The sequence below is a fragment of the Physcomitrium patens genome, chromosome 6 (genome assembly GCF_059467195.1).
Source record: "Physcomitrium patens ecotype Gransden chromosome 6, ASM5946719v1, whole genome shotgun sequence".
Lineage (NCBI taxonomy): Eukaryota > Viridiplantae > Streptophyta > Bryopsida > Funariales > Funariaceae > Physcomitrium > Physcomitrium patens.
Window position 1 is genome coordinate 6,938,027 of NC_143415.1, and position 10,363 is coordinate 6,948,389.

The 10,363-nt window shown below is 39.6% G+C and overlaps 1 protein-coding gene across 4 annotated transcripts; it reads right to left on the bottom strand.

Annotated features, from left to right (window-relative positions):
• Nucleotides 1-3,901: 3,901 nt before the first annotated feature.
• On the bottom strand, nt 3,902-6,914 carry LOC112284077 (uncharacterized). Of its 4 annotated transcripts, none has more exons than XM_090251085.1 (6): nt 6,854-6,914; nt 6,287-6,592; nt 5,729-6,006; nt 4,837-5,284; nt 4,453-4,531; nt 3,902-4,206 (listed from the first exon to the last, which is right to left on the bottom strand). In XM_090251085.1, the coding sequence occupies exons 2-5, from the start codon at nt 6,539-6,541 to the stop codon at nt 4,481-4,483; spliced, it is 1,032 nt and encodes a 343-aa protein (XP_090107211.1). In that variant the 5' UTR covers nt 6,542-6,592; nt 6,854-6,914; the 3' UTR covers nt 3,902-4,206; nt 4,453-4,480. The 4 variants fall into 4 exon arrangements, with proteins under 4 accessions (XP_090107211.1, XP_024379365.1, XP_024379364.1 ...); XM_024523597.3 differs by having other exon boundaries at nt 3,902-4,238; XM_024523596.3 differs by having other exon boundaries at nt 6,772-6,914.
• Between the last annotated feature and the right edge of the window lie 3,449 nt (nt 6,915-10,363).

Consider the following 10,363-nt stretch of genomic DNA (forward strand, 5'->3'; position numbering starts at 1 on the left):
TCAACACCCATCGCCCTCAAGTGAGAAATTTGCATCCTCTCTTTCAGGCACAAGATGAGTTATCACATTATTATTGTGCCCCCCCCCCCCCTATATTTGCACGTTATTAGAAGTGAGAAGAAGAGCAAGAAGGAGCAAGAGAAAGGAGGAGCAAAGGAGCTTTGCAGCAAAGCAGAAGAACAATTACAACAAAATAATGAGCAGGATGAGGAGGAATTTCTTGAGTGGCTGCAACACAAGCTGGCCCCCTTTAGATATTGTTATGCAACAAATATCTCTACCCAATTACTACCTAATAAAACAGAAAATTCAATTTAATAACAGTAATACATAAAATTGAGATATTAGACCCAAAAAGAACTTTTTGATATCTCAGCATTCATCTTGCATTTGTTGTAAGTATTTATTAATAGAATCAAGTAAGATTTTGCTAAAAAGTAATGTTGACATCCACTTTGAAGCATCCAATTCATTTTACCTCCAATCTCCCATAATTTGGATCACATCCATAAAGAAAAATCAAATAAATATATGTATAAGTTTTTCTTTCTTACTTTTGAAGAGTATAAAAGTTGAATACTTTTGAAGTAATTATCACAAGCAGCACATGTGTACTGCTCATTAGATATTAATTTTCTCTTCCATTTAATTATATATATATATATATATATATATATATATATATCTTAATTCTTAGTTCTTGGTTCTTTTAAGGTGAAGAATTAACAGAACAAAAATGAGTTTTGTGATGGCACATATACATATTGAATTGCTAGGAAAAGAGTGCCTTATTGCAGCTGTGTTGTTTGATGTATTGTTTTTGTGAAAGAGCTTGGGCTCCCACTCCTACTTAAATGTCATTGCAAGAGAATTTAATAATGGGCAAAAAAAAAAAAAAAAAAAAAAAAAAGAGAGAGAAGGGGGCCACCCACAAGCAACAATTAGATTCTTTAGCAACAAGGTTTGTTTCACCATCTCTTTCATACACACCTGTTGAGAAAAAACTCTCTCCAGAACATTGGGGAGGAGAAAAAAATGCAGCAAATCAAACAACAAAAACACAAAAAGATACACTAAAAAATAAACATTTTATTATCCACATATATATATATATATATATATATATTATCCCAGGGGCACACTTACAAGGAGAAGTGATGCACACAGGGGGCTACCAATGAGCCATTGCTGTCACAAGTATGTGCAACATGGACAAGATTGAAACAAAGAAGAAGAGGAAGAAGAAGTGAAGAAGTGAAGGAGGAAGTAGAAAACGAGAGAAAAGATAGGAGGGATGAGAGTTGGCTCCACTTTGGTTGTAGACGTCTCTATTGTGGGAACAACTTGAAAGGAGGCCCAAGAGCTACTTGGCTAACTTAAACCCACACACACACTCACCCTCTTCCTCTTCCTTTGCTTAGGCATTTCCTTTCCCTAGTCATTTCCTCTCTCCCTTGATGAAGTGCCTGACCCACCAATCACTCTACCTTGTGTCCCCATCACCACATGATGGTGCCTCTGTTGGGGCTGTTGGCCCACCCTCACACCCTTCACCTATCATCCTCATCAGCCCTGGTCCAAGAGCATGACTCCCCCTCCTCCTACCCCCATTCCCAACACCCACACTCCCCCATTCTCTCTCTCTCTCTCTCTCACCCTCCCCTTTGACTCCCATTTATGTTGCATGCAAAACCCGTAACCCACTTCTGCCTCCATTCATACCCATGTCTAGTTTTAGGGTTCAGCCTAGGGTTTTGTTAGAGGAGAAGAAGAGGGAGGAGGGGATGACTGGAAGTATTGCAATGTGAACATTTGGGAAAAGGAACGAGGAAAGGAAGAGAGAAATGAAAGAGGGAGTTTGAGTGTTTTGAATTGAAACTTCCTGTGTGTGAGACAAGTGTGTGAAGAACCCATCTATTCTTTTGAAAAATGGAGCAAGGGTTGAATGAAATAAAAGTAGAATCCTGTTCTCAAAATGTGCCTCTATGTTTAATTGCAAGGCTCTGAAACTCAATTGGAGTTCAGAGAATGGAGATTGGGCTCAGATATGTTTATATATATATATATATATATATAAATAAAAATTAAAACTGTAACAAAAACTATTATGACAAGTGCTCTATGGACTTTGTGAATTCCGTGGGCTACTACATTCATCTGGGCACAAGAGCTGAGGAGGAGCCCTTTCCCCACCCCTTGGGGACCTTATTGATAAACTTCTATTGCACAATGCCATTCATCAATTGGCCAGGTGTAACAAGAGTAGGGGCCTGTCCTGCTGCATGGTGATGACTTGGAGCAAGCGAAATGGCCATTTCACATGTGAAAGGTGCACCAACATTTACCATAGAAACAGAGCCCAGTCCTTTTTCAAATGTGGCGAAAATGACTTCTCACACTATTTATTCCCTGCACTAATCTTATCTCCCACCCCCCCACCCCCCATTCCTTTTTCAACACCTATGTGTGTGTGTGTACACTTCAAAAGAAAACTAGGCCAAATCTTACTAGCCAGTGGGAGAGTCAAATAACTAACTTACCCACCACCCTTCAAACCCCCTTTGGCATTATCCCAGCTGTTAAATGATTGAAAACCCCCACTTGAAAACAAAAAACCCTTTGGCTACCTTGCTTGCCCCCTTGTTGGTACTAATTCATCACACTGTGAAGTACAAAAGAGGAATCAGTAGCCATGAGATGGCCGCTCTTTTCATGTAGTGTGTGTACATGGGTGCTAGACAATGGCTACCACTGTGTACAGATGGACATGGTTAAGTACCTGGGAGGAGGAGGAGGAGGTTTTATGGTACCCAAAGCTCTCAATTGGTATTGACCTTGGAAATTGTGTTATGGAGGATCACTGATAAGAAGAATTTGCCAAGAGGAAAGAAGGAGAGAGAGAAGTGGGTGTGCTTGGATTGATGGAATCAGAGGTTTGATGCACCATCTGTTTGCATTGTCAACCAGTCCATGTTGGTGTTGGTGTCAGTGAGTGGAATACTATCATAGAGCACCTGCTCCAATGATAAAATATCTGGAATAGTTGGAGTGTCACACTGCTAAGAGATCTTCATGGTGGGAACTTCATGTACTGGGAGGGATAGTACAACAGACAACACTGAAAGATAGTACAGACAATCTGGCATATGAGGAGGTCGAACTTCAGTTAGGGCGCATCACTAAATAGATGGTCAGCTGCAGGGTTATGTGTACAAGGTGGTGGTTAGTGGGCTGAAAACTACACTTGGAATAACTGATGAGCTTACAAGCAAACCTAGGGAGGGGCTCAGAGCTTCCTGACACTCTAATGTATCAAGGAGAAAAAATGACATCAACAGCAAGGGTTGTCTGCTGCTTCTACAAAAGTCTCATTTCTGAACTCATCACAGCCAGTACAAACAGAAAACAGAAAAGTGTAGTCCTCAGTGACTGTCTGTCACAACCATGGCACCTCCAAGATTTAAGACCACTGTACCTACAAGAGATGCTTTTTGATACACAAAGCACCATGCTGCATGTAGTTCCACTGAGCCTCATACATAGAATCTTTGTCTGCATTGAATTCCAGTTTCTTCAGATGTGGCTAACATAAAGACAAGTAACAGTGCATGAAATTGTGGAGAATGCAGCATACACTTGAGTTACCTAAGCACTTGGAATTGCATTGAATGATTAAAATTGCTGAGGTGTGCTGTATTAGCCACCGCCAGATTGGGGGTAAATGAAGGCTTACACTAACAAAGTTCCGAAAGATGGCAGTTTAGGTTCCAAGTTCTCATCCAAAATTCTACATGTTTGAGACCCAAATGCAGAACATCTATGGCCATTGACGAGGTTGCTGCAATACTCTGATCCTATCCAGATGGCTCAAACAAATTACCCATATTCTCTCGCCAATCAATGTCTTCAATCCATGTGGCTTTTCTTATCAATGTGATAATGTTCTTGACTACAAAGCTTTATACTTGACCATGCAATGCTGCCAATTATGTACAGGGTAGTGTACAATAGCATCCAGATTACAAACACGCCCATTGATCGGGGCATAGCAATTTAATTCTACAGTTTCCAGGTAGAGTTTTCACTCGAGGACAAGAAAGGGACAGGGAATGTTTTTGAACTTTAAGCCGCAACTCTGACCTTGTTACCGTCCACCGCAATGCAGTGGACGATCGCCTCCAGCAGCCGGGGCGGTGACTGTTGCTTCTGCAACCATCCGTAGATACTTGACTTGGTTCCTTACATATAGTCCAAAAACAAAACCAGTGACTACAAGAACGCAACTTACAAGCCTACCCTAGTTTAATATATGCTGAAGGGAATTGCATGTTGCCGCCAAGAAAATAACCGAACCCAAGAGAGAGGAAACGACTTGGTCCTAGGATCCAGTCAAGCATGTCAATCCCCAACTAGAGAAATGATCTCCCTGCAAGAATCGATAGGTTTAGCTACCTGAGGTTGAATGTATCGACAAATCATGTCATAGAGTTGCTCCAGGAAAAAGGAAATCCTTCGTGAAGCGCTCGCTCCACTGCATCAACCAAGTCAGAAATACAGGGCCAAGAAATCAAAAAAAATTCATACTTCAAAGAGGATGTAAGATCAGTCCATCTAATTACATAGGATGTGAAAAAGCGAACAGAAAATAGTGCACACACCCTAGTTGATCGGCTTCCTCATAGAAGACATAGGAAGTGACTTTTCCCCTCAAGAAGGGTAAAATGATGTACCAGCTGGGTACAGAACATAGACAAACCTCACCGATAAATTCTAGCATTACCAAAGTTTCACAAACACACCATTCATGCCAGCATGATGGATTTGAGAACTAATTACCTCGACACCGAAGTATGTATTAAATAACTTGATTGCAGGATCTCGCTCGGCATTATACTGGTCATAAGCGTCCTGCCGTGATTTGACATACGCAATGGCATCGGGATTCTCATTGCTTTGAGCTTCACTTAGAGCCTTGAGATAGACATCCACGTACTCCAGATAAACCTCCCAAAGCTTACCAGTGGGTACCTGCAAGGTAGGCTCTTTGGCACCAAGGCTAGATCGATAGAAGATCAAGTACTTTGAGAAGAATTGAGTTTCATCGAAGAACTTGCTCGACATATGACCACACTTGTCGCGAATCTTTTCATAAATTGGTGAAAGTACGCTGGTGTGACGCTCTAGATACTCCGGGTCTTGAACTAAAGGTTGAAAATCAACAACACAGAGAATTTTGTTGCTACCAAACGATAGCAGATCAATCCCTAGCAGAGGTAAATCGTACCTGTGGTCAAGTCCCAACTCATTAGCATCTTATTCTTCGTAGAATATGTTGAGGTTAGGGTTGAGAAACTTATAGAACATAATTCTTCAGGGACAATGAAAAGAGGCCCTAAAACTTTGGGACCTGAAGTGGAACATTATAGTTGTGGCACATGTTACACATTTCACAATGGTTTGCGATACGCAAGCTTTTCGGAAACCCATCTTCCCAAATATTAATTGATAGACTTTCTACCCAATTCTACACGACAAAACATTGTTACATTCACTCTTAAAATTACAATCATTTTCTGTCTTGGTACAGAGGAGTTTCCAAAAGTGGCAGTCCAAATAATATACTACATGAACGAAATTCTTGCTGTGTTGGAGACATCAACCTCAGCCCAAACCGAGTCCCAAAAATGTGAACATAACAGTTGAAGAACAGAGATAGTAAGCAACAAACCTAGGATCAGGGTATAGGAGGCTGTTGAATGCTTGCCCAGCGGCACCCCCATCAAAGTAAGTAAATCGAACCCTCCGCACCCTGTCTCCGCACAACAACCAGTTGTGTACCCTTGCTTTGCTTGCCTCCTGAACTTGATACTCAGGTAACAAATCCATAATTCGCAGCCCTGGCACATTTCCTCTAAGTTTTGCCCAGAAGTGATCCATGTATTCTCCATACAGAAGCTTTACATCAGAACCTTGAATCGAGTGCCCCATCTGTGCCCCTGGAAGACACTGCAACGAAACTCAGTCGAAACCTAGGATACTCAGGAGCCTAATATGTTCAAATATAGGTTTGATATCATCTATAAAAAAAAAAAGAAGAAAGATACACTCTGTCACAATCAGAATAAAACATTCCACAAGGCACTGCTGCCATTTATTGAAAATTGACATCGATATCCATGGAATCTCTATTGACCCTGGAAAATGTATGCCAAGAACGACGAACATTCAATTTCATTTCAAAAACAAGTATGCCAAATTAGAATGCATGGAGTGAGAATCGACGAACCTGTAGAGGGTCAGATATTTGATCCATTGATGATGAAGAAGTGGAAGCCGCCCCTGGTGCATCTCCTTCCTCAGCAGACACAATGGAAGCTCGAAAGCTAGCGGTCCGAGCTGGCCGGGTAGAGGCCATACAAAGAGGTCGACCAATAAACATAAACTTCCCCCTTGTAGTTTGGTTGCCTTTGACAGGGTCGAGGGAGCACATAGGAGTGACCCAATGCTTCGGCGCCCGGGGATGGAGCACGCAACAGGCCATGGCTGAGAGTCCTGAAACCCAAACCAAACTACTCGCCGACGCCACAATTTCCTGTGAACACCACCCGAAACTGTGTTTATGAATTGCCACAACACACCAATTCCAAGAAGAATTTGAAGCACTAATCCCACAAACCCAGTCTCAAGCCAAGGCAGGATCCCAGGACACGCAATCCAAATTCTGACCACTCACGACAACAACTTAATTCAAGATCAAGACAACACAGCTACCAGCACATCAATGGCAAACTCATCGCGTAAGCACCAAACTCGAAAAGATACAGTAGTTGTGAGCATCTGTTTCGAAACCTACAAGGCAAACGATCTCCACAATTCGGAATTCCACGCCTCAGCACCAGGGTCTTCAACATGAAAAGAGGTGCACGCACTCTAATTCTCAGAAGAAGAATCCCATAGGCATCACGTGTGGGACAAGTCCAACGCAAGCAACGCTCAAAGCAAATCGAGGCCCAGGGATGAGGACAGAAGAATCATTCGCAACAGTTTCCAGCCAATCCCAAGCCACCATTGATGTTGTAACTCTATCCTGGCGCAGAATTTACCGCGCGGATCGGCCGCACTGACATTTTTTCTTAAGAAGGACAATGTGAGGAAGCTTGTTGGTGCTCGATTCGGCCACCACTGCGACAAATCAAGCATCCACATCGGCTAAGAATTTCATCTCAAACGGGGGGGGATTAGATTTAACCATTCACTAAAACGGACATGCATGTGCAAATTGTGTCGTGCCGGAGTCGAGATCATCGATCCCCGCTTTCCCGGCGTGAGACATGCGATGGTGTGGGTGACCGAAGACTACTCTGCCCTTCACCTTTCACTCCTCCCGAAATCAAATCCTAAAATCGGAGCGAGGGGATGAATGAACGAACGAATGAATATAAGTTTGTTTAAATAGAGATGTGTGTTGAAGTAAGTAAATAAAAGTAGAATAAATTACATAGTAAAAATGTATTATCTTAAATAAGTTGCTAATGGTCAAAGGATTGATTCTTGGTGTTTGGAAAGGACATCCTATAGATAAAGGACGAGGTTGACTAAGAGTCATAGTCAAGAAGACAAAGTATGAACTAGAAAATATTAAAAGACTAGGTAAGAGTAATTAGTATTTGGCATAAGATACCCTTGTGGTTAATAATATGCCAAAGAATCCAAGGACCATAGAATATCTTTGAAGTATGTTAGATACCAAAGGATTTTAGGACCTAAGATCATGTATATACAAGTCAAAGAGTGGAAGTTGTTTTCTAGGGCAGCAACCACAACCTATAAGTATTGGGTGTTGGAAGTGAGAGACATCTTATTCCATACTCTCTTTGTATGCAATCTTGTTGATGCCATGTATTGTGACTTCAAAGTTCTATTTCTTTAATAGATTATGGGTCCACTCACCTTTAGTTGTGAGTTTTGAAGTTCTTTGAAGTCTTTGTTGTTATGAAGAGTAGATCTTATGGTTGTTGTCGATGTTTGGTTTTAGTATCTTTTAAGTCTCCTTTTGCATCTACTTGTTGATGTAGTTTTTACTCTTACTTGTTGTTAAGTGCATTCATGGTCTTGGAGATTGTTACATACTTATGAATGTTATTCTAGAGCACTAATGGTGTGTTTCTTTCCTGACCTATATCATTGGTACAATAACATTGAACTTTCATGTGCTTAAGTTCTTAATAGATCTTCTTATAGTAAATAGAGATCTTATGAGAGATTAGAAGTGATAAAAGAGTGGCTAAGCTTACAAGAGAGGTTAAGATAGTATATAAGACTTGTGAGAAGTTTTATAAATGAAGTTGAGAGTGATTCAAGAGTGAAATCACTAGTTTATTCACAAAGAGGGCATTTTGGGATTCTAAGATAACAACACTTTTTTCTTGATTTTAAGAGTTTTATCTTCTATTTTCTTGATTTTTTTTTATACATCCCTTCTTTAGACATGGCTTCAAGTGAGGGTGAGGGTTTGAGAGTCATTGAGAAGTTTAGAGGTGACAACTTTTACCATTGGAAGAAAAAATGGAGCTTTTGTTGGCTTCATTGAATCTTTCGAACATTGTTGATGAAAGTAAAGAGCCTCTTAGTGATGATGTTGATGTCAAGGTGAAGAAAGAGAATAAATAGCTTGAAAGGAAGGCTTTTGGCATGATTGCAATAAAACATGATGATGCCAACTTTTTACATATAATTGCTTGCAATAGATTAGCGAAAGAATGAAACAGTCTTTAAAACGTCTATGAGAGTAGAAACCTTGTCAATATTCTATAAAAAAGGAAAAAGTTCTTAATGATAAAGATAGAAGAAAGAGATGATTTCATGGCTAATGTCAATAAGGTAAAAGCACTTACAAAACAACTAGTAGTTGTTGACATTCCAGTTGATGATAGAAAAATTGTGTTGACATTGCTCATGAGCCTTCCGTAGTCATACAACTACCTCATTATGGCATTCGAGTCTATCAGCATGAAAGAGCTTACCATAAATTATGTCACATCAAGACTTGCACATGAAGTAACAAGAGGAAAGAAAAAAAACTTTAAAGTGATGATTCAGCTCTATTTTCAAGATAAGGCAAAGGTAGCTTTTTACACCAACTATTAGGCATATAAATCTCAAAGAAAGAGAATCCTCAATACACTCTTGTATCATAGAAGAGAATTAAAAAGTCACTTAAAAGATAATGTAATATTAATTAGAATGGCTATTGCCAAAAACAAGAAGACTAGAAAGTCTTGAAATAAGACTAAGGACTAGAATGGCATTGACAAGACTGAAAAAAGGCTTTACTCTTGCATCTATATATACTCTTAACTAGGAGCTACGTGGCAATGTCCTATAGGATCTCCAAAACATGTTGACTTTGCTAGCCACTTGTCTAAACTTACAAGGTAAGTTATTTATGTATGCGCCAAATGGTTACATTGCGGAACAAGCTATTTTGTGGAGTTAACTTGTTCCATAAGCTACTAACATGTGATTAACTTGTTGACGAAGTTTCTGACCTACAAACACATCTAAAGTCAAAATCGTATCTATGAAGCTTCTAAGAAGCTCAACTAAAGACTTTATAAAATTATTCTATATTTACATACTTTTACCTAATCATATAAGTAATTATTGAAGTAAATGTATATATCCATGATATTACCTTCTCTTCTAGAGACGAGTTCGATGAGAAGTAGTTTTCATATGTTGAGGAAGTCCAAGATGTGGCAAATTATATTTATCACATACTCCGATCTTTGCTCTCTTTGAAGATGGTTGATAGGCCCTCTCACCCATCAATAGTGTTCCATACCAGAGTAAGAAGACCACCTTATTATTTGGTGGTTGTTGAAGCTTTCATAACTTCTTTCAAATAAAATATTTGGAACACCATCAGGAGTTTTTCCTACCTCTAATAAAATCTCCAAACAGTGGGAGTCTCTTCTAAAGTCGTGATACCAAACACGTTGTATTTTGCCATCTATTCGAGGAAAGTGAAGTCGTTCTTGAAGATCTTTATCTCGATTCCATTGTCTTGAAGGTTGTAAAAATTGTAATGTCTCATCTAGTAAATCTGCAAATGAAAGCTCTTGAGTTGAATCTACTGATTGTTGATTCTCCATCTTTTTAGTATCACAAATGCACACAAGCTACAAAAAAAGTTAGAAGGTAGAATGTTATCTTTCTTTGATCTTGTTTTTTTTATAACAAAGATTTGCTATTCTTCATCTTAGTTTTGATGGATTTTATTGATGAAAAGCTTCAACTTTCTTTGCTGCATTTGTAAGATTCTTTGATGGCTCCCATGTGCATTCACTAATATCATATCTAC